This window comes from Bacillus rossius, chromosome 16, assembly GCF_032445375.1.
Source record: "Bacillus rossius redtenbacheri isolate Brsri chromosome 16, Brsri_v3, whole genome shotgun sequence".
NCBI lineage: Eukaryota > Metazoa > Arthropoda > Insecta > Phasmatodea > Bacillidae > Bacillus > Bacillus rossius.
Window position 1 is genome coordinate 31,385,940 of NC_086343.1, and position 25,516 is coordinate 31,411,455.

Sequence of the window (25,516 nt, forward strand, 5' to 3'; positions counted from 1 at the left end):
TTTTGTGTTGGTTTGTACGGTGAATGGCTCGATGACGCGACTTGACAGCCGATTCTGTTCAGCCACCGATTCTCCATACAAACCAATAAAAATTTGGCCATGTGTGGCCGGTCACATCTGTGGGTTCAGGGTCTTAGATCTAAAAAATAAATGAAACAAACACACCATTGCAGACCGCATCTGAAATTAGTTAAAAAAAATTTTTTTAAAAGTTATAGTTTACAATTTGTACTGCATGTAAAAAATTTGTTTTTTTTTAACTTTTGTAATCTAAAACATCATAGATAACTTTAGTTTTGGTAATGACGTTTCGAGACATCAGAAATGCGTTAAAAAATATTAGTTTGAACTGTTGAAGATATTTCTATTTATGTTTAAAAATTTCAGTCCCTCTGCTATAATAAATCCAGAATAAAAAGAAACCTCCCATCTTCTGCCCCTCCTAGTATATGAAATGTGAGCCCGAGTCCACTGCTGGCTGCCGCAGGTACCCGCCGCGAGGCGAGCCGGACATGGACGCATGCCGGCTCCTGGCGAGCACGCAGATCGCCCCGCAGGACTCGCGGCTGCGCCTGGAGGTGTCCCAGGAGAGCCCGGCCCTGATCGGGGAGTGGTACCGGGTGGACGTGGCCGTGGGGAACGGCGAGGAGCTGCCGGCGGCCGCGGCCTGCCTGGAGGTCGGCCTGCGCCCCGGGGACGACGACCCCGGCATCGAGCAGTCCAGTCAGTGTGACCTCCTCCCCGCTGTCGCCAGATTGTCTCTTGTCTACATTCATAATATTATTTTGTATTTACCATCTTCTTCTACTATAGTAAGTTTTATTTTATTTTTTTAATATTACAAGTTCTTAATTATTTCTAGATTGTAACGGCTGTTCTTCCATGCCGTTGTCGGGTCCTGGTCACTGTGCCTCAACACAATGCTACCTGCCCCTGGTTTGCCGCCCGCCACCAACTTCACTCTGGAAAAGGGAGGGGGTTGTGCTAGTTATCGGGAGCTACCGAAACGAATGGAATCATAGATGAACGGCGCGTTTCCAATCCCTCTATTCACTTCGCTACTGTACAGTGAGCATCGCGTGTCTCCTGCCACCGTGGGTCCACCGCGCGTCCTCCTCTCTCGGCTCTCTCCTTCACCCTCCCCTACACTCTCTCCACAAGGACCCACCTCCCCCGCCACTTCGCCCGACGGCCACGGCTATGCGTCGCCAGCCAATGGCGTGCAGGGACCTACCGGGAGGGGCTTCACAACCGAACCACTAGGTCCACACAAGACCTTACAAGATCATAAATTTGTGTCTGTTGATAGTATTATTGCAGTTGTAGTCATCCTGGAAAAAAATAATATTTTGTGAGGCCTTATGGCTCTGGATGGGTTACACCTTTATTGTTCACGTATTTTTGTGAATTATTTCAATGAAATAATTTTGTGACAGCTACGAAATTTGCTGTGTTTATAAAACTTCATTCTATTTAACATAATCCAAATGCTCAATGTTCCATCTTGCATACTTTTTTTTTTATTGTTATTTGCAAAAAATGTTTCTTCAGTTTCAACTTGAAAGACATGTACCGGGCTTGGGAAGCATTGTAGACCATGAGTCAGTTAGATGTTTTCAACCTGTAGCAGAATTCGTTGTTGTAATGCCGACTCACGATCCGGCTGGTGGCTTGCAGCTCAGCTGTGCGAGGACCTCGGCGGGGAGCTGCTGTCGCTGCCCATGAGGCTGCCGCTCGGAGACCTGGCCCCGGGCGACACCGGCCGCCGCCAGTTCTACCTGAGGGCTCACCGCGTGGGCACGCGCGCCCTCTCGCTCAAGGTGGGGTGCTCACAGCCACGGTGTGGGCAGTGGTGGATCCAGGATTTTGGTTTGGGAGGGCTTGACCCAGCTGAGGCTAGGCTTTATCAAGGCAAACACTAAAACAATAGTGGACCCAGATGCTTGTGGAGGGGGCTTGAGCCCCTTAGCCCCCCCTCTGGATCCGCTACTGGGTGTGGGTGGTATTGCTGTGGACACTGTGTCTACTGCATCGGAGGGGTTTGGAACCATGCACATGTCTGATTGTTTTACGTCAATATAGTTTTAAAAAGATTACCAAAGAATAATTAATCAATACACCAAAATCACATTATTACATACTTGAAAAACCTACATCCCACATTTTGGATTAGTAATCAATTTAAACAGTAACTGGTCAGTCCCGGTTCTGGTCATCGGTTCCGCTGGTTCTCGGCCAATTAACTGGCACCGAGAACCGTAACTGTAATTTCGGTACCAATAGCGGCACCACGAAGAGCATTTGATGCCGTAAACTCTCAGTTTTCCGGTTTTTTGGTTAAATTTAGTTTAATTATTAGTTCATTGTATTCAGAAACTGTAAAAAAAATGATGGCATATCTCCGGCGCACTTTTTCGCTTGACTGTTCTTTATTTTTGAACCACCCTGTTACCATGTCAGGAAGCGGTTTGGTGCAATTTTTCTTATCGCCCACCTCCTCAGCTGTAACATTTGTCACTCTTGTAACCAGGGGGGGATGCCCTGCCACTGCTTTACCCTCCAGTCTTCATGTTGTTACTTTCTCATGCCGTTACGCTACTTCACCGGCAGGCACCCAGTGAGTGACGTGACTGGTTGGCATTCAGCTGGAGGGACGCCAAGAAAATCTTAAAACAAACTAGCCTGAATTTGCATGTGCACGGTTTGTGCGACATTATCTCGAGCAGTGTTGATTCAACTTTCCATTTTCAGCCGTTGTAAATGATCGTGAACTAACAATCTTCTCGTGTCTGATTTTCATTACACCAGAAATATTGTTTTCTCTTGCTATTTATTTCCCATGTTTGTAACTACAAAATTTCATGGCGAACACTGAGCACATATTGCTGCATCCAACTTTCATTTATGGAAACTTTCCTTTGTTACGTCTGTGAAAACACTGCTTCAGGGAATTTGTGTATTGAAATGCTACTTATATATTCCTTCAGAGTGACACAAGTTTCTCTGCTTGCTATTTTTATGAAAGGACAAGAACTGAGAAGGAGGAATGACTTGCCGCAGCCGGGGGGGCGGGGGGAGAAATGAAATACAAGGAAGGAGGGGGGGGGGGGGGGGAGCCTAGGAGTGGGTGATTTCCGCCTCTGCCACAGACAGAGAAAGACCGCATGGCGACGTGGAGCTATACTGTTTACGTCCCAATAAACTGAGACGAAGTACACAAAGACTTCACTTGTGCTCAGAATTATACCGAAGATAAATTGGAGAGAGGGCTCTACTGCAAAACAGATTATGAAGTTTTTTTTTATATATAAGATTTCAATCATCCGGTCATCGGTAGGTATCAATTAACACGGATATTTGAGAGTTTACTGTCTTGGGAAGAATGTCTTGAATTATGTAATGCATTATATCTAAATACAGGGTGTCCATAAAGTCCCGTTACCATTACATGCTGTTACTACAACCAAACGGGAAGAGATAAACGGTTGTGGTTTTTACTAAAATGCTGGGGAAGGTCCGTAGTTTTTGTGTGTAACAGCTTTTCTTTTGTTTGAGGAATGACACATTATGGCAACACCACAACAGAAAGCTCAGTGTGTGATATGGTATGCGGAGACCCAGTCGCCGATCAGACTGCAAAGACGTTATCGGCGTCAATATGGGACTGCATCCCCTAGCAAGCCAAGCATCCTGAGATGGGTTAAAAACTTTGCAGAGACGGGTAGTGTTCATGACTTACCTCGTAGTGGACGACCTGGTGTTTCATAAGAAACAATCAAACATGTTCGAACCACATTTGTTCGAAGCCCCCGCAAATCTGTTCGTCGTGCATGACGGGAACTGCAAATGCCACATTCAACAGTGCACAATGTGCTTCATAAACATTTAAGACTTTTCGCCTACAAAGTCCAACTTACCCAGGCTCTGCAGCCAGATGACCCCTGTCGGCATTATGACTTTGCCTGCTACATGCTTAACGCACTTGATGAAGACAGAGGCTATCTTTTAAGAAAGTTCTTTTTTCTGACGAATCAACCTTCCATGTAAGCGGCCACGTCAACCGCCACAATGTTCGAATATGGGGGTCAGAACACCCACACCAAATCCGTGAAATCATTCGTGACAGTCCATAGGTCAATGTTTAGTGTGGACTCATGCACGACAGAGTGATCGGACCTTCTTTTTTCTCAGAAAAAACCATCTGGACATGCTGCAATTGTTCATTTTTCCTCAGATTGAGGAGTTGCAACCAAACATCATTTTCCATCAAGATGGGGTACCACCTCATTGGAGCCATAATGTTAGAAGTGCTCTTGATGAAATGTTTCCAAACAGATGGATCGGCCGTGACGGACCAGTTGCATGGCCTCTTCGCTCCCCAGATGTAACACCGTTAGACTTTTTTTTGTGGGGTTACGTCAAAGATTACGTGTACATTACTCCAGTACCTAACATAAGGACACTGAAATTACGGATCACAGAACGTATCGAAAGCGTCAATGCTGCTATCCTTGGTCGTACTTGGGCGGAGATCGAGTATCGTCTGGACATCATGAGGGCAAAAAAAGGGGCTCACATTGAGACGGTGTGATTAGAAAACAAACTTTGGGACGCGTGGATTATAATGGTGAAAACCGCCACCGTTCATCTCTTCCCGTTTGGTTGTAGTAACAGTATGTAATGGTAACGGGACTTTATGGACATCCTGTATATTGTTTCTTAAAAATGTGACATAACGTAGTGAACGCGGGGACGTGCGGTCACGACTGTGGCATCGTCTTGACGCAGGTCTCGTACACCTTGACCACAGAGCTGGAAGGAGAGCAGGTTGAGAGTGCGTGCGTGAAGGAGGAAGAGGTGGACGTCCCGGTGTCGAAGCCGTTCGACGTCACCGCCAAGTTCTACTCCCTCAAGTTCGAGCCGGTGGCGAAGGCGTTCGCCAAGGAGGCGTTCATCGTGATGCCGTACGTCAACTGCACTTCCCCCTTCCCCCTGGTGGTCGAGGACTCGTCTGTGGAGCTGGTGAGTGGCGGGAACTCGCTTGTTCCTTGCCAGCGACGGACGCACTGTGCTGGCGTGCTGGACCTGTAGTTAGTCTGTAGTTTAACACTTCACACGTGTTTTTTTTTTCCAAACTTCTGTGCTGCTAGCTAGCAGCGCCAAGTTATCAAGTTGGCTGCCAGTTAAGGTGGGTAGCCCTGTAGAATCTGGTAAAGAGACATTGTTGTTTGATCATCATGGCAGTTAGTTGTTCTATCTTGCTCGCTTGCTGCTAATAGAAATGATCACGATGTAAGTAAGTGCACAATATCGGGAATTTATCAAGAGCTTTGGTTGTTTATAATTTATAAACATTGGCACTGAAGAAAGGGGCAGCTAAAGTTACGCACTTACTGCACACTAGATCACAGCAGTAATCACGTAATGAGTAAATGAGAACATGGATGCTTTTTACATGTAATAAATACATATTGAAAGGAAAAGTAAATGTGTAGTATCCGCATTAAAATGTAACTTGAACGTTAAACGTGAGAACCTCGTATAAGAAGTATAATTCCAATAATAGTTTAACATTTTGTAATGTTCACTGATAAAGTGATTAATCAATTTGGCCTTTACCATAAAATTATACAGTAAAAATTATAAAATAACCATGTATTGATAATATTAATATTAAGCTTTCATGAAAGCCTGCTTTGAATTTTTTTTTTAGTAGTGACCTACTTTATTCAAGCAAAACATATACAACAAAAAAAAAAATTATTGTCATGAGTGAATTTTATGATCCCTGTGTTTTAAAGCTTTGCGACAAACATGAAGCTTCACATCACAACCGAAGCTTCAGGTCAAACGAATGGAAAATTTCCTGGTGAAGTCGAATTGTGTATAAAAAAAAGAGCGTCGATTGGTTCGCGTAGTCGGAGCTTCGCCAGGGTGTCCACAGTTAGTATTGTCGTACTAGATCTAGTACTTTCCTAAGTTTTTTTTAATGGGTCTAGTACATTTACGCTCAGATCTGGTACTTTTTTCCTTTTAACATAATAATATTACAGTATCTCCAATATGTTTTATTATTAAGCGTAATTATTTTTAAAAAAAACTATTGAAGGTATGTGTGTGTGTGGTGTGATATTTAAGTTGGAGCATTGCAATGTCGTAATAACTTCCTGAATTGTTAAAACCATAAAAAAAATTTATAATTTAGTACTTTTTTTTTTTCAAATGTAGTACTTTTTTCTCGCCTAAATTGGTACGAGGAATTTTTTTCCATGTGGACACCCTGAGTTTCACACCTAGGCCTACAGAATGTTCAGTACAAATGAGTTGTTGTCTGGTGGGTGGTGGGTCCCCGTGAGACACGCGGTGCCCTCCTTGTCGCAGAGGCAGCAGGTGGGGCTGGTGGACGGGCAGCTCCGCTCGCAGGTGAAGGGCCTGCGACTGGAGGGCGGCGACGTGGGCTCCGAGGCCTTCTGCGTGGCCGTGGAGCGTCCCAGCGAGCAGCCCGTGGCGCTCGGCGTGTACACCCTGCAGTGGCACAGGTCGGTCTGGTGGCCCCCCTCCCGTGCTGTTAGTTCGGAGCATTGGCTCTCTCCTTGACCCCTCTTAGCCTTCAGCCCTCAGGGGTTTCTCATGTCCTTTACTTGAGGTACTTGATTTGTGGTCATTTCTACCGTCAAATCGGGGAAGATTCATTTGACAACCTGGCACTTTTGTAAGCCCCGGGGCCCCCACGGGCGTGGGTGACGGATCACGCCGTACGTGCAATCGGAAATTGGCTAACCAGACAGTCGGCCGTGTCTTTACGTTTAGCCTTAGACCTTATCGGCACTGCTGGCGCCGCATTGCCGATCTCCCACGTCACTCTCGGACCCTTCAGAGCACTCAGAATACCAGAGCACCGGTCCAGTTTGAACTCTGTGATTTGGTATTCTTCGGCACAGAGTGAGTTGCTCATGTTCAGAATTTTTTTGATTGGATTTTCAGGCATTTTGTTCAGACACATTGTGAAGTCAAAGATTTTTGAACAGGAATGCCCTTCTGTATTTTTCTTGCCATAGAGCAGCTATTTTTAATACCATTTTACTGTATATTATTGTTCTTTATGCACACCCTTTTAAACTACATTAGCCTCCCAATTATCTTGGTGCTTGTTATCCGGTTTGTGGGTTTACCGTGCCATATTTCACTTCCACAAACCATGAACCAAAAATGACACAGGCCAACAAGATTAAAAAATTTGTTGCCTAGGATTTTGGAACTGATTTTTGCTATATTTGGTGCGCTGATTCTGAATTTGAAATTAGTTTTTTTTTTTCTATCAGCTGTACTTTTTGAGATAAGTGTGAAAAAAGAAGTAAATCCGCCTGCTTGACTCGAGTCACTTCGTTACAGGGATACCCCAGGATGGGAATCCCATCCTTAATTTCAACACTTCAACTAAATTTGAGGTCAGTTTGTGAGTTTTAGCCATGCTGGATAGATCAAAGTTGATAAATAAAATGAGTTCCAGTAGAAGATGTGTAAATCATCCTGATGTGTTTTGCTTCATATGTGGAGAATACACATTAAAAGATAATAGAAAGATGGTTAGTGACCTTGTAAAGAGAGCTTATCATGGATACTTTGGTTTTAAGCTCGGTGATCAGGATAAAACCTGGGCACCGCATCAGGTTTGTAAAACTTGTACAGAACATTTACGTCAGTGGACTAGCAGGAAAATAAAAAGTTTGAAATTCGGCGTACCGGTGGTTAGGAGAGCTCCCTGAAACCACATTGATGACTGTTATTTCTGTCTAGTAAATATTACTGCCATCAATCGAAACAACCGTAGCAAGTGGACTTATCCTGATTTAGTCTCTGCAAGAAGCCCGGTCCCTCACTCAGAGTAAGTACCGAGCGAAAATCCTGGACTTCATTTGTTGCAGTTGTCAGAACTTTTCTGGGCCAACGAAAAGCAGAAAACCATGTTGAACTGGTAAACGATACGCTTAAAAATTTCAAATCCCTTGGTTACGACATGAGTATTAGGTGCATTATTTACACAGCTACTGGACCGTTTTCCTGAAAATTTAGGAGACAGCAGTAATGAGCAAGGTGAAAGATTTCATCAAGATATTAAAATTATGGAGGACCGCTATCAAGGAAGATGAAAAATGCACATGATGGCAGATTATTGCTGGAGTTTAAAAAGCGACTGTTCATAGATATATTCAAGAAGTTCACGAAAAAGAAGCTTCCAAAGTGTAGAGTAACTATTTGGTTCCATCTATGTCTTGGTACTATCTTTGTGTATAAAATAATATTTGTGTAATTTAATAATAAGAATTTCATATTTAATTTTTAGATTTGAATCATGGATTTAACCTAAAAATAACGTAAAGCGTACATTTCACTAAAGCATTATATCTTAGAAATTTGACCTTCTAGGCAAAAACTAATGCCATATTTGAATTCAGGGCACCAAATTCATACGAAATCAGCTCCAAATACCTTGGCACCAAAACTATTGTTGGCTTATGTAATGTTTTACTTTTTTTTTTTTACTTTTTTTATTTATTGATTTAAGACGAAAAATGCTGCTGAATATAGTGCATACATAGTTGGTAAGTGTTAGTATTCATCATGAACTTCAAAACCCCTAGTGTAAATTATAAACGCACCCGTGTAAGCCATGCGTGCTTTTGTTACTTGTGCCCTTGTGAGCCGTGCTGAATTGTCGCGGTCACAACACCGCTGTTCCGTGACTCGCGCTAGCGATAACTGGCCTGCATAGTTTCAAAGCAACAGTCGCAATGCAGCAGTAGTTTTTTTCTGTTGTCATAATCTTTAAACAGTTATGTCCAATAATAAACACAAACGAGTGGTACCTGACATTCAACGAAAATTTAAAATTATCAACCAACTAGATGTAAAATATGGCTATGTAAAATATGCCTATGTTTCAGTAATAGGTACTGCAACATTTTCTGTAAATTACGTCTAACACTTTAGTACCTATAATGTATAACCATATACAGTGTAACCTAGATAGTCGTGATGAAAAAAATTTTAACCAACCGTTTTTTTTTTAATTTTGCTTTAACCGTGTTTTTCAGTTATCCATGTACCCTTTGCCAGTCATTACCCCAGATAATCGAGAGACTAAACAATCTAGCAAAATCGCTTGTCGACCACAGCCATGGTCCCAAACATGCTGGATTTATGTGCCTTTACTGTAAAGGATTTTCAAGGTTAAGGGTTTTGCACAGCCACGAAAATACATATACATTTTATAAATGCAACCCTGAAAACAAAACACCAATTCATACTTGTTTGTTCTTTGTTGCTGCTCCGTTTTCACTGTTATTCCTTTTATTCAACTGGTGATACCTTAGTGTCTCAGAGCCTTTACACCTTATTGCATTAATTTATTCTTTCATTCATTTGTTCATTAATTCAATTTTTTATAATTATTAGTGACAAGTCAAATCCCAGTTTTCTTGAATCCAAACAGAAATTTAAATCACAAAGAGTACTTTTAATCTGCCTGTGTCTCAAGGGTTAAAAATAAAAGAATGTACGAGAAATAGAAATATTAACTATGGTTTTCAAATATTCGTTTCAAGAACCAAGTTTCCAGAAAATGTTAGTACTGTAATTTTATTTAAATTTAAAAGTAAAGTATCCATCTTAAAGGTAGTAGTTTAGTTTAAAAGTTTTTATTAATACATATTTTGCACTTTCCAGTTTTGGTATATACAACAGGACACTCCAGCACTCAGTGCTCTTTTGCCTTAATATAATTTTTAATTTATTTACAGTTTCTATTTGAATAGTTGGGAAAAAAACATGATTTAAATAAAAGAAAAAATTTAAAAAATACCTTTTGCTTTGTCTTTTGGAGTCTTTTTTGGATTCTATGTCTTCGGTATGATGCTGTACCTAAATAACAATTTACACAATTATATTCACACATTCGTAGAAAAAGAAAAAAAAGGTACGTAGTAAGTTAATAGACTTTTTAAATTTCACAGATCTCAGTGTTAAAATTTTTTAATTTAATATATTTTGTCCCATTATTTTTCTTTGAATCTCTTCCCTTGAATAATGTATGTACCGAAGGATTACTGAAGATTGGAGGATCTAAACAGCCCAATGCTAATGTTTGCTTGTCGAGTGGTGGTGCTTGTAGAGTGCGCAGGAGGGTGGTGGGGAGGTGAGCGTGCGCCTGGGTCGCAGGGAGGGGGCGAGGGGCGTGGCCACCAGCAGCAGCGTCACGCTGCCCGCCGTGCAGGTGGAGGACGCCCCCCTCCAGGTGCAGATGGTGCTGCCCGCGCACGGCTGGGTGCGCACGCCCATGGCCGTCTCCTACCGCCTCACCAACCACACGTCGCAGCTGCTGCAGCTGTCGCTCAGCCTGGAGGCCAGCGACGCCTTCATGTTCGCCGGCCACAAGCAGGTGCGGCACGCCACCTCGAGTGTCTCTGCCGCTCAGGCTGCCGGCCATCTCCTGGCCATCTCCTTCAGAACAGTTTTGCGAGAAATCGAGGAAAACTGTCTACTCAATTCCATGATGTGGCATTCAAGACGGTTCATTAAATGAATATGGCCGCTTTTGTAATTTAACTGCTCCTTATTCACTGCGGGTTACCATGGAATTTGATTTTCTAGAAGAACAAAACCATTTTTTTATTTTTTTTTATTTTTTTTTGGAGATGGCCGGTTTTGGAAATGCACGACTCAAATACCCTCTGTTAACCCCCCCCCCCCCCCCCCCCCCCCCCGGAGATACTGCAGCACGACTATTACCAGGCCTGTGCAAATATTCAAGTTTTCAAATATAAAATCAAACACATTTTACTATCCATATGCAATTTGATTTCAAATACTTGCACTACAAAGTAAAAAAAGTACTCAAATATATTGTATTTATTATTGTGAAGTGGTTGCATATCACGTTATACTTACGTGTCATATTTTCCAAAACATTCCCTAATTCATAAAAAAGTATTGAGAGAAAATATTTTTATTGAAAATTTTTCATTTCAAATTTTTTTTTTAATAATAAAACATTTTAATATATGTTGATTAAAAAGTGATGGAATCCCTTTAAATAATATTTTTTTTGTTTGTTTTCAATTCTTGATATTAGTATTTTGCAACCAGACTGTTCTTGCATACTTCAGCTGAATTATTTTTTTTCCTTCACATTTTGTTTTTGTACGGAATTTTGCTTGGAAATTTTAAACACATCAAGGATTTATTATTTTTGAAAAATTCAAAATTTACATACAATTATACTTTTGTAACTTACATTCTAAAGAGTCATGAGGATTCAATTGTCTCATCACCAGGACTTTGCTTTATGGCAGTCACAAAGTTAACTGTGTGGCTCAGAATAAAAGCAGTGGATTTTCACGTAAGCTAAAGAGTGTATAGAGAAACTATGGTTTTTCCCTAACCCCACCCTCTTGCTGCTACCCAACCATCACAGCGTGTCATTTTATTCAGGAAAAATGAGCAAACGGGTCAGTGTCGACATGTCGCACAGTCGCGCCCCCGATGCAGGTGTTCTCCGTAGAATGCCGTTCTTGTCACGTCTCATCTGCTTCTAGCCGGCTTCAGGCAGGATAGGGATTGTCCATTAATCACGTGAGGCTCGAAAGGGGGGGAGGGGGGGGGGAGGGTGTCGGGAAAAATCACGAAATATCACAAGGGGGGAGGGGGTGTATAGAGAGATATCACGTGTATTTATTTTTTCGAACCGCCCGGCTCGGCTTGCCAGTCGCCAGTAAAACTGTGATTTTGGCGCCGAATACTACATGTGTAAATCACATATAAGCCTTTCCTTTATTATTTTTATGCCAGTGAGAATAAACCTGCAACCTTAATGTGTGTCTGGACATTTTTATCACTGTGCTTAATTTTCCAGAATTAAATTAGATTATACCTATATTTAATGATAATATTCTGAAATTTTTAAAAATATTTTGTAACAAAAAAATACACGTGATTTATTGGGGGGGGGGGGGGGGAAGTCTAAAACCTCACCACAAATCACTAGGGGGAAGGGGGCTTAAAAATTTGCTAAAAAAACATCACTTGATTAATGGACGACCCCATTTAACCATAGGGACGTTCGTAAGGTTCTGCGTGTGTTTGCCAGGAGTCTTATTCGGACTAGTTCCGCCGGGACCACGCCTGCCCGGGTGTGCATCCGTGTTTCACAGCGCGACGTGTTCGTGTTCCAGCTGCGACTGCGCATCCTGCCGCAGAGTGAGCGCGCGCTGGACTACAACCTGTACCCGCTGCTGTCGGGCCTGGTGGCGCTGCCCCGCCTGCAGCTGGCCGTGCCCGAGGGCGCGGACTGCCCCGTGCGGCCCGCGCAGCTGGCCGAGATCCTGGAGCGCACCCTGCCCGCGCACGTCTACGTCATGGTGAGTAGCCGCTCCCGCTCGCCCCGCTTCTCCAGTCCGGGTCCCAACACTTGTCGGGAGTAACATGGTGTGTGAGCAGAAACCGAGATATTCAACCCATAATATTAGTATCATTATTATTTTGAAAATAAATAAAACGTTTGTTTACATGTTTAGGATATGAGTTGCTCCCGCCCCTCCTCTCCACTTGCCTCGCTTCTCGAGTCTGGGTCCGAACCCATGTCTTAACACTTGTCAGGAATAACATAATGTGTGAGCAAAAACCAAAAAATTTAAGTTTTGACAAGTTTTCAACCCATAGTCTTATTATTATTATTATTTTGAAAAAAAAAAAACATTTGTTTACATGTTTAGGATATAAAAAGGTTTTTGTCTGAAAAATTTGCCTGAAGTGCTAAACAAACATTCCCAGGGTATTGTAACTGTTGGCAGATATGTACAAACATTCATTCGATAGCTTCTGTAGGCATTAATATTGTACTCCTTGTACGTAGGTGCTTGGGGTTTAAAATTGTAGATTTTCATTACTCGAATATATATTCTTCTAATATTTTTTTTTTTCTTTGAATATTGAATATTTGTAACACTAAATATTTTATGGTATTTGATTGGTGCATCCTTAGTTAAGTAATTCTCACAGACATGTAACAATTTTTAAATCCCTACAATATTGTCTTTAGTTATAACAAAGTTTATGGTACGTACTTTTGTTATGAGGTACTAAAATAAAGTAGTTATGTTACTGATTTCACCTAGATTTCACTCTACCCATACAGCATGTTACTCCATATATATAGAGAGAGATATTGTGTTTGCTTATGAATTTTTTTTTTGTGAATACATTTTTCACACATGAGGGTGTTGGATGTTGGTATGTATGGATAACGTTGATAAACTCCAACACCATTTGACCGATCGCCATGAAAGTTGGCACATCAAAGTGTTTTTTCATGGAGAAGAATTTTATGATATCCATTTTTTAATAACTCTTCACTTGATGGTACTGCAGCGCATCAACTTCTAAATCACAGATTATTTATTATTTGTTACATCAAAAAGTTAATCTGTATTGCAGTAAACAAAACCAAATTATAAGTAAATCTTTCTGGTTTTATACACGGTAAACTGTTGTTTGATATTTTTGTGAATGAGTTACACTTGCTGTATCTATTTGTTCTGAAAAAAAAAAACATTTTTCAAATGTCGAATCAAATATCAAATTATTCATGAATATTGAAAATGTTTCAAATACTCACAGAACCCTACAAGATAGCCAGGTTTTTCGTGGAATAGATTAGGAACACAGATTGGATGGTTGCCTAGCAGGGGAAGCCGTTTTATGCAAATACATACCTATATCATAAGTGAATAAGATAAATACATATGAGTTACCTATGTTGTTTATGTTCCAAAACAACACAGTCTTTATTTACACAAATTAATGTAAGCAGCTGTCTTTTGTTGTTGCATTGCCACTTGTCATGTACTTTATCTTCTCATTAAATTATTTCAGCTACAAACTATACCATAAAACTTGTTGCATGTATGTGCAGCATTATGCACCTAGTTTATATTTAACACTATCATAACTACAGCACACCAAAGAAGATATTAATTAAAACATACTGCAGCCTGTCATACACAACCATTATTGAATTCACGCTTGTGTCGATAAGTACATAGTGTTAAACCAGAATTCATTTCTTTATTTTTCGTCTGGAAGAATATTTACACATAATGAATAGTTAAAAGTATATGGGTGGGAGTAGTTTGTGTTATGTGAGTAACTGAGGCTAAAGTTATGTACATTAAAATGTGAGATTGGTCTGAGTAAAACACGTGAGGCCAGCATCATTGTGGTTGACACCAGCATCTTTGTGGTTGACACCAGCATCTTTGTGGTTGACAGAGAGGCACCATCTTGTGGTGAAGGTGACGTGTACTGGATAAGAAGTCAAGACAGGATGTCCTGTGGAGATACGTAGCATACTGCAGGCAACTTCTCTGATGGAAAACAAACATTTTCATCAACTACCAACCAGTCGCTTAGAACAAAATTAAATTTTTCTTTAAGTCAATTTTTATTAATTTAACCCTCAAGCCATTTTAGAACTAGAAGAGAAAAACGTACATATAGTGATTTTTTTTTATCAAATTAGCTTTTATAATTTTTTTATGACGGACATTTATTACATTTCTTAAGTGAAAAAGAATGATTGACTGTAACATATTTAAATACTAACAATATTAAAACCTATGAGTTATTTTGGAATGTTTTATATTTAGTATATTCTAATATAAGTAACAATTACCAAAGTATTAGACATTTATGGAGATGGCAAGAAATGTATACACGTCCAAATAAATCAAATACGTGTAAGAAATTTTTTTTTTTACGGATAAGTTCTAGCGGTTTTATTCTGCCAACTGTGTTGTGTCCTAATTTTTTTTTTGTTCTCAGCCACAATGCAAAGGAAACCCCACTTCAGTTCCAGTTTTATCACCCTATTGATGACTGATGATCAAGAACTAGAACATAATGGTATGTGCAGATACATGTCATTTCCCTATAATATAGACATTTTTACTCAACAGATACTTTTCAAGGCTCATTCTCATTTTATAATTTGATGATTTAATTTGTTGTCATTTTTATTTATTTTTTTTGTCATTCCTGTGTTTTAAGATCTGTACCTATAAATCTTTCATGATAGTTCTCTTGCATTTGTTTGGTCGCGTATTTCCTCCACAGATGTTCACTAATTTCTTCATAATTATTAAGGCCCCTACCTACCTGGGCACACATAAGGTGTGCAGAGCTTCAGAAAAAACTATGTAATTTTATAACTACACCAATCCCTCACTTAGTGCATTTAATGTGTTCCTAAAAATGTTTGTGTTATCCTAAATCATGTATTTTGATGCATTTTTCTTCATAAATAGCAAGTCTAATTTATTTAATGTGTTTCAAAATGTGTAGGGAAAAATAATATACGTAAAATGCATAGAATAACGCTTAACGATTAATGTGTCACCCATTTATCTTTATAAGCCTACCATCAAATACTTTGTATGTCCAATACGAAACCACGTAATGGGAAATAGTTACTGCCCGCCCGGGCGTGACCTTCAACTCACATTGCGTACGTTCCATGAAGTTTCCAAACCATCATTTACTGGCAGTGAAACCGATATTACTGTCCGGTATTTACATTTTAATTTTTAAAAAATTAAATTAGGGGTGTGCGGGAAAGGAAATTTAGCCTCGGGAAAATTTCGGGAGGGAAAATCAAATTTCACTCGGGAAAATCAAATTTCACTCGGGAAATCGGGAAAAATCGGGGGGAAAAAAATCATAAACTATATAGGATGCCAGTAGGTATATTTAAAAGTCTTCAATGCGTAGCCTTCATTTCACAGACGAGAGAGCCACACTCAAAGTTCATGCTCGCTTTTTTTTTCGTACCACAACAGGTGTATTTATTTGGGATGTAGCTTACTCATACGTCATGCGCTGTTCTATCTCATTGTATAAACCGGTGTGGCAATAAATTTTGCGGTCGATTAGGATAGGTTAGCTACATTATAAATACTTTAAAACATTGTGGATGGTTGGTTATATTAGGTAAGTATAGCTACATTAAAAATACTGTAAAATCATTTTATGGTTGCTTAGCAAATAACTTTTTAATATGTAGCTATCCAGCGCTAGGAAACCGTTTACATGATTTAAGAGTATCTTTAATGTAGCTATCCTAACCAAATAAACCGTCCAAAATTGTTTAAAGTATTTATAATGTAGCTAACCTAACCTAATTGACCATTAGTTATCATGAGTTGTCCAAAATAAACATTCACGGACACACGGCAAACGAGAAATATGGCGGCGTACAAATAAATACCGTTGCCTTGTTTATGGTCTTTCCTTTTATCAACACCGCCATATTTATTTACAAATAACAAAAAAAAAAAACCGAAGTAGCGCGATCGGGCGTTTGGCTCTCTTGTCTTTGAAAAGAAGGCTTCTGTGAAGAATTTGCCGTAACCGGCCGTGAATTTAACAATTCTTGCCGTGTCTCATATTCCAAACTTTACAGTTGGATGTTGAGTTAAGTGCCTTATGAGACCCGATGTGCTGCCGTAGCTTGTTTTCAGAGTTTTATTGCATGTCTTGCATTTAGCACTAAGTTTATCATTGCTTCTAGCAAAGTAGTTCCAAATACGCGTATTTTCTTCAGCCATGTTTACTAAACAAAACAACCAACATGTAACGTGAACTAAATGACAAAATATATAACCATAATTTTGTATTACTACGTGCCCATGTAAAATTCCCCTATTATTGTGGACCTCAAATAAGCATCAGAAAAGTAAATTATTCAATTTAATCTTATTTTCACCATTTACGTGTCACAAGAAAAAAAAAACTGATGGTGCTTCCATCTCCTGTGGGCTGTAGCGTAACCCCGCCTCTAAGTGACGCACTGGCCAATTGCAGCTGTCCCTGATAAGTACGTCACTGTTTTTTTTTGTCTTGATTTTTTGATGAAACGATTTTAGACGTTGTAATACGATTTCATTCCGGTAAACAGAAACATTAATACAAATATAAAATTACGAAATGTGCAATATACACGGGATTTGCCAATAATGCGGCAAACTATTAAAGTAATGTCTTGTTCAGCGTTGCGTTTCAGTCCGACTGCTTATTTAAGTAAGTTATGTAAGTTTAGAAGATCGTGATGTATATCATTTTCCGGGATTTTTTTTTTCCCCATGGATATACGTTGGCATTAAAAAATAATTTCTTTAATAAACGTGTTATCTTTATTAAACCGTAAAGCAATCTCTTTATTTTTCCTTTTATTGTAGGCCAAACGGGCCGTTGTCACAAACATAATTTTTTTCCCGAAAATACCGGGAAAAATATTATTCCCTCCCAAAGGGAAAAAAAGCAATGCCCTCCCGAAACTTTTCCTGAAATTCGGGATCCCGCACACCACTAAATTAAATGCTTATTCGTGTATCACTGCTTGGGTCACATTGATCCTGTCAGGCCCTTTTTTTCTTCTTCTTCTTTTCATTGCAGCATTCATTCAACAACCTTTTCCATGTAAATCATGAGTTTATTCTGTTCCTAATGACAAATATATTCCCGCTAGTACAACCAACAGCATCATACTTATACAAATGGTTGCTAGAGTCCTTATTTCGTACGATTGTGTCACAGTTGACTTGCTTAAAACTGAAGCGGGACCAACATAAGTGTGGCCTTCATGACATTCTGCCCGCTGTAATACTTCTAGTTTTGTCTCAAATACCTGAACACGATGCATTACAATCTCACTTGGAAGCCATGCTTCCACTATGATTCCAACTGCAGGTGCTTGCGCATGTACAGTCACCTGCAGATGAATGGGCGGACATTGCTTTGTGTTTGTGCGAGTTCCCTGCCACTGCTAGACTTGAGGTTTATCACTGCCCGGTCTGTGGCCGGGTATACAACGGTACAGTACAGCGGCATATGCGCGGACATAAAAACATTTGCTCCTTTACACTTGCCATAGCTGATGTTTGTACAACGGGAGATAGCGTAGCAAGACATGCACGCGCATATCTTTCCCCCTCGTATAGCTAACTGTACGGCACATGTGTTGTTTAGCGAGTTGAAACAAACTTCGTGACTTCATGCTCGACTTTTTTTTTTGCCTGTAGCGATTTCGTGCTAACTGAATTTTACAGACGTGCCATTTAAGACTGGAGGAGTAAAATTAACATCTAGCTAAATGAATTCTTGCTAAGTGAGGTATTGATGTACTCAAGATATTTAATTGGGTACTTTTTATAGAAAGCATTTGAGAATACGTTGAGGGCAGACAAGTCATGTTTTCAAATTTTGTTTTCCAAAAATTTTGTTTCAGAAGAGTGAAATTGGCTAAAACGTGTTCAGAGTAATTTGTAAGCATGAAACATCTAGTAGATATTCTTAAGAGCATTCAAGGGACTTGCATCACACATTAAAATTCATTTCTTCGCCATATAATGTTATGGTTGCCGCTCGAATTTCATTGTTTCCCTTTGCACGACGAGAAGACTGTGGGCCAGTCCACAGCCTTGCGGTTAGTGGGCGATGCCGCACCAGGAACACCGAGCATCATGCTTATCATTCCGTCTAACACAAATACCCATGAATAGACAGGCCCCTTAGTACTTGATTCTTGGGTGTCCTTTTACTATTATAAGAAACCACTTGTTAAATACAGTAAAACCCTGTTAAGAAGTTTTTCAAGGGACTGGATGCTTAAAACTTCTTAACAGGGAAAACTTCTTAAAAGGGAAAAGTAATTTCCAACGTAAAAATCTATTTTATTCAAATGACATGTACTGTATTCACACAAAATTTCACTTACTATCATTGGCATGCTGGAATAACGGAATAACTAATGACATATTTTTTATCAGTAAATTGAATTATTAAAACTGCATTTAATTTAATAAGCACATTAAAATTAGTATTATCAAAACACTAGAAAAAAAAAAGCAATAACTAATATTTATTGTTTAATAAAATATACTCAAATAATTCAAAGAAAGTAATAGCTGGCGGTATATGGTTTACTTTGTTTTCGTCACGTGACTTGAATTGGAAAATTGGTGTACTGATGGAACAGCCTCTAGTCCCTGAGAATGCAAGCAGGTGATTGGTCGTGCGGCATGCGGCACAGGTTTCGAAGATAGTTGGCGTTTCTCATTCGTCAGTAAGCCAAGAATGGGGAAAATGTTCTGCAGGTGGAACAGCCTCTCAGTCCAAACAAACGCAGGCATATGATTCGTCGAAATACACACAAGAAACAGCGTGCGGCGCAGGTTTCGACGATCGTGCGCGTTTCTCATTCGTCACTCGAAACGGCGCACAGATACAACAGCGTGTTGCGTGCGGCGCAGGTTTATCGACGGTCTTGTTCTGTTAAAATTAACTACCGTATTGGCCCGAATATAAGGCGACCTGCAGTTTCAGGAGGCCAAACAAATGTAAAAATTATTTTGGTAGAAATTAATCTGAAAATTCATTAGACATACGTTTTGTGTTGATAAATCCTTTTTGCATTTATGTATATCGCATTTAACTTTCCGTTTCACTTAAGCTACGTATTACTGTTTAGTAGTGTGTTAAACGTAACAAAATAAATAAAGAATGCAGTTTGCCGGAACAAAACAAGTGGCTAGGTGCCATGGTGAAGCATACGGCCATGAATAACTTCGGTGACGTGACCGCGAATATTTGTCCATATTACTCTCTGACAGAGAGTCTCTGTCCTATGAATTTTAAAGAATAATCTATAATAATTATGTTGTTTGAAAGGTTTTTACATAAATAAAGCGTGGATTACTGTGAAATTATTAAAATAGCTTTTGAAGAAACGTACCAAATTCCTGTAAATATGGCGTCTTCGTGCGTATTCGGCAATGTTCGTTTTACAACAAAGAAATATTGTGGAAAGACAGTTGGCAGCCGTGAATTTCCAAACATTACATCTGAAATGTTCTTAACATTCTCTGTTTATAAACGTAAACAATCGTTCTGAAAATAGCTGTGATATTTTAGTACAAATATTTCCGTTAAAAATCTGAAATTAAATTACCGTAAATGTTAACACGCGATTGTACACAAAGTACAAATATGAATTGTGTAATAAAAGGTTGCCATTTTTAGATGCTCCAACATTCATTTTTTACTCAAAAACAAATTTTTTAATTTTCAACTTTAAACAATTGTGAATTACTGCAATATTGGTGGATTTATCGTTTTCCCCATGTGAGGTAACAATCTTTTAGTTAATATAAAAAATCGTGAACATTTTGTCAAGCAATGTTTCTACTGTAGCTTTCAGCTTTGAACTAATGTTAGCGGTGTTGACGTCTTGGGTGCGAAAATAAGGCGTCTTCCAATTTTCGCATATCTCGTTTATGTAAAAATGGCCGCCTTATATTCGGTCCAATACGGTATTAAACGTTTGGAAATATGTAAATTTTTAAAATTATCCTTAAAAATTGTTCAAAAGCTTAAAGATAAACAATATTTTATTTTTTCCCACAAATGATGAACGTTATATGCGGGAAGCATATATAAAGACAAACGTTATGAAAGGGAAATATTAACATAGGGTTATATGGAAGTGATCAAGGGAATAATTTTTTGAACTTAATAAACGGGAAAACGTGTTACACGGGAACGTCTTAAGCGAGTTTTACTACCTAGCGCAGAATTTTTATGAAACATAAAATTCAAGAATTGGAATGGTTGAATGTGTCATCAACATTGAGGTCATTAAATCATTAGAGACGGCAACATCAAATGCAAGGAAGCTGTCGTAATCGGTTTAGAGGATTAATACTAAGGACAAGTAAATTCAGTAATGAACATAACTCGTGAGAGTGAGCCTTAGGATCCTGTCTCTTAATGGATGAGTGACTGTGTGCGTGTGGATCAGCGGTCAGGCAGTGCCACCCCCAGCTGCATGTTTTGGGTGGTATGGAATACCTCCCAATTTTCAACATTCAAAAATTTTAAAAACTCTTGGTGAATTTTTAATATCATAAAAACAGAAGTTAAATTAATAAGTATTATTTTTTTATCACTCCATTTTCATGTTTTAGTTCTGTGGTTATGAGGAAGGAGTTGAGAGTTTTAGTTCTGTTGTTATGAGGAAGGAGTTGAGGGTTTTAATTCCGTTGTTATGAGGAAGGAGTTGAGGGTTTTAGTTCTGTGGTTATGAGGAAGGAGTTGAGAGTTTTAGTTCTGTTGTTATGAGGAAGGAGTTGATGGTTTTAGTTCTGTGGTTATGAGGAAGGAGTTGATGGTTTTAGTTCCGTTGTTATGAGGAAGGAGTTGAGGGTTTTAGTTCTGTGGTTATGAGGAAGGAGTTGAGGGTTTTAGTTCTGTTGTTATGAGGAAGGAGTTGAGGGTTTTAGTTCCGTTTTTATGAGGAAGGAGTTGAGGGTGATCACTTCCATCATGCCTTCCACTGTTGTCAGGTCAACAGCCTCCCACCAAGGTGATCCGCGTTTTGATTCATGGTGGGGTTCCCCTTTGAAGTGATCAAAATTGGGAAACGTAGCAAACTTGCTGTTAGCCAGTGGGTTGTGTCAGAGTACTCTTGTCATTGCTCTATCATCATCATCTCACATGGTAATAGCAGAAGCACCTAAGCTACGACAACTGGTTACTAGTTCTTCGATTCTGCTACCGCCAGTCCTGAGATTGCAAGCAAGATTTTCATTTTCATTTATTAACTGCTCAAAGGCAATTAAATGATTCACAAGTCCAAGTTCGTAGCAACCCAGTTAGTTGTTCATGCTTAAGACATGTTGAACAGAAACGATGAGGAAGTTAAGGTTGAGTGGAACCTTTCTGCATTTCGAACGAGCATGGTCGTAACCGGCTAGTCCGAGGAGACCACGATGGTTGACCAGAGCAATTCAGGTTCAATCTAACCCACGTTTTATTTTTCAAAAGTTGGTAAACATGACTGACGTTGCGGTGAGCTGGTGTATTTTCTCGTGAATTGCCACTTTTTTTTCCTCCAGTGCATTGAATTGTGGCTCTACCTCACCCATTTAGCCTTCATCCTTCTTTGACGAACTTGATGTCGCAGATACGTTAAACCCATTATTCGTTGATTCGTTCATCCAGCCAGCCTGTGGAGAGAGAGGGGGGATAGAGCAGTGGCAGAATGACAACAGTCGAGCGAACTGGCGATTACCGTAAAAGAATCCCCGCATGCCATATCAGTCCATCTAGAAAGTGAAAACCAGCTTCTGGAAATGAATCTGTCCCCTATTACTTGGCAGTGCCTTGGCATTGTGTCAAGATTATTTGTTTTTATTTTTAGCTTAATTTGGTTTTAAAACATTGGTTTAATTTTAACAATGATGTTTATGAGTATGGTGGATTACTAAACATGTAATACTACAGTGTGTTTGTTTATACTAGTGTTTTTACAAAACTGATCTCATTTTGATTGTAATACAAGATAAATTATTTAAAGGAAATCATCTAATATGATTGTCAGCAGTAGATACAATCAGAACAAGACATAAATTCGGGGGGAAAATCTGTTTTCGAGTACCTGTCAAAGTTTGTAATGAATAAATGAGGTAATAAATTTTGAATTATCAATTGGGAAATATAACTAGTCTTTATAACCCAGTTAATTTAAACATTTTGTTACAACTCACGTTAAAACTGTAATGTTTCTTTAATTTTAGATGTTAAGGAATAAAATTTCCAAGGTATGAATTTTGTTGGTAATATATTTTAGTTTATTATATATGAATGTATTTTTTATATTATATGTACTTTATTTTAAGACTTGATTAGTACGTATCTCAGTGTTAGTTTCACATAATGCATTTCAGTGTGGTATGGTATATTGACACACATTTTGGGTGGTATTTCAGTTTTATTGCAATTAACCATAAATTCTCATCACAACCTGGTAAGCCCAAAATTGTTAGGTTAATTGAATAGCCCTTGATTAGTTTGTGCACACCCGTAGTTAAAAAAAAATTATCATAAAAAATTGTTGTCTTCAAATTGTGTAGGTCTGAAAATTATGTATCAATGTTTGGCCTTGCTTTGACTGTCATGGTATATCCATGTATTCCCTTGTTTTTTTGCCTGTATTGTGGTCGCGGTACTGACAACATTTCTTGTTTAATAGGTTTCACCTATGGTTTCCATCGCCAGCTGAACAGAGCTTCCTGGATAAGGTGTATCAACCATCATGTTTTGCATTTAGTATAATTTTTTTCTATTCAGGTTGTAGATTGTTAGTCAATCCGCTGTAATGAAAACTACAGAAGGAATACACAGAGGTACAAGCCAATGTGTAAGTAATGCCTACATATGTATCTGTATATATATTTGTTTATCAGCATGAAATATGTTTAAGGTTATTAAATTTCTAACTTTTTTGTTATTTCATGTGGTGCTATTATTCATCATGTAATGTTATTTTCAGTATTATGAAGAAAAACTATATGAATATGTAAATAACTAAATATTGGTATAATATTGTTATTTATTAACTTTTTTTCCCCACTGTGTGTGCATTGAAATGTATTATGATATATTTTCACTTTACTGTAAATAAAATAATTTTTGTATAGTGTACAATAAATATTATCTTTGAATAAATATGTATGACTGCTGATTACATAAGAGCACAAATTTTCGTAGCAATATTAAATTTACAAGCATATTTTTTCGTAAGTTTCAAGTAAATGCTGGGTGGGTGACAGCTGACAGTCACTGCGACTCAAAGGAAAGCTTATTTTGACTTGCGATGGAAGGACTCGCCATTAAGAGCCACCAAAAATCAGGGAAAATTCAGGGAAGTTATAAGTAGCCTAGAAGAGTTATGGAAAAGTCATGAAAATTCTTCAGTGATAATAATTTGGAGGAAAAAATATATATGCTCCATTTTGCTATCAATCAAACTCTGAAAGCTTTTTCTCCCAGGTGGTGATATAGTGCATAGTGTGGTGTGTCCCTTCAACAGTCCAGAGCACACACCAAAAACTGAGCACCCGCTAAGGGTTATCCAAAAAAAAAAAAATTAAATTAAATTTTTGCTAAAAAAAAAAAATTGTCATTAATATACTTTTTGTTCCAACCTCTGGTTTCTGAGAAACCTGTACTCTGAATTTGTCATTTCTGTGTTTATAAGTTTATATGTTGCGACCACCAAACTGTCTGTGGGCATGTTACAAATGTTAATAAATAATAAATGTTATTCTACTAAAATGTTAATGTGATCGGAACCAGGGGCGCAACAACAGGGGGGGGGGGGAAGGGTATTTTACTCCCCCTCTGAAACTTTGAAGTGGGGGCAAACGGGGGCAAAGAAAGTACTGTGTAATCAATTTTTAGATAATAAAACTGCTTAAATAGCACCATTTTCCACCTTGAAATACAAATTTTCCCGGGGGAGGACCCCCGGACCCCCCACTTGATGATTCTTTATAAAAAGGTATACTGCCCCCCCTTTGGAAATTTAGTTGTTGCGCCCCTGATCGGAACATATAACAAATTTACGGCAGCAGTCCTGGACAAAATATTGATAAATTTAAAATGGCGCAGGCAATTAGGGGCATGAACGAGTAACCTTGCAGTCTCTTGTGACACGGCTTCGTGATGCCCGTGGTTCTTGTGCCCGCACTGTTCCGCACAGCTGGGTTGACCGGCCGCGAAGCATCGCCGGCCGCTGTGCGGGTCCCGAGCTCCGTCCCCCGGGTGTAGCTCAACTCTCTCCCGAGTCTGCCAGATCCCTCGCCAAGTGCCACCAGCAGTTGCTGTGGTCGCCACGGGAAACATAGCCCGCCCCACATAGATAACCGTAGCGTCGCTCAGAAAACTACCAAACAAAATACTTAGTGAGTCTATTTCAAATGTAAAAAAAATTGGTTGTCTGTAAAGTTGGTTTACAGACGATAGTTTAACGTGACAACGTCATAACAAAACATTGATGAAATGATTGCATACTTTTATAAATAAAATTTAATCATTTTTATTGAATTATCACTATTTTGTATGTATGAATACAAAGAAGGAGTGAAATTAAATCTACAATTTAATTGATAAATTTACTTTTATTTGCACTCATTAATTCAAATATGTTTATTACTTTAACGAAGAAATGATTTTAACTATAACTTTTATACATGTTTGCTATTTAACTTCTTCCAATCTGTGTTATTCTGTTAAGGATAGGACGATGATAGGAAAAGTAGGAAACGAATGGGATTTTTTCAAGTTTAATGTGCCTCAAAAAAGTAAAATCAGTGGTTGTTCCAATCGAGTGAAGGAGAGATAGATGCGGCGCAAGCGTACAATGAGCGCAACGGGACACAGCCTAACGGGACAATGTGCGCAACGGGACACTTATTCGTGCGTACAGCCGGCGTTCATTTATTCATTAGACGTTGTCACATCAAAAACCAAAGTTTGAAAATGACAAAAATTATAATTTATGTGGAACTGATAAAAGAACATCTGATGTACTTTTGACCGCATTTTAAAAGCCACAAGAGCTTAA

The 25,516-nt window shown here is 39.0% G+C and overlaps 1 protein-coding gene across 1 annotated transcript in view; it reads left to right on the forward strand.

Annotated features, from left to right (window-relative positions):
- LOC134539916 (trafficking protein particle complex subunit 11) overlaps positions 1-23,401 on the forward strand; it is a 70,858-nt gene extending 47,457 nt beyond the window's left edge. Inside the window, exons 14-21 of the mRNA XM_063382267.1 lie at positions 488-723; positions 1,678-1,820; positions 4,789-5,022; positions 6,382-6,539; positions 10,219-10,438; positions 12,231-12,416; positions 14,878-14,958; positions 23,141-23,401. Coding sequence (XP_063238337.1) covers positions 488-723; positions 1,678-1,820; positions 4,789-5,022; positions 6,382-6,539; positions 10,219-10,438; positions 12,231-12,416; positions 14,878-14,928 — 1,228 coding nt within the window. The 3' untranslated portion in view covers positions 14,929-14,958; positions 23,141-23,401. The remainder of the gene's footprint in view (positions 1-487; positions 724-1,677; positions 1,821-4,788; positions 5,023-6,381; positions 6,540-10,218; positions 10,439-12,230; positions 12,417-14,877; positions 14,959-23,140) is intronic.
- Positions 23,402-25,516: the final 2,115 nt, after the last annotated feature.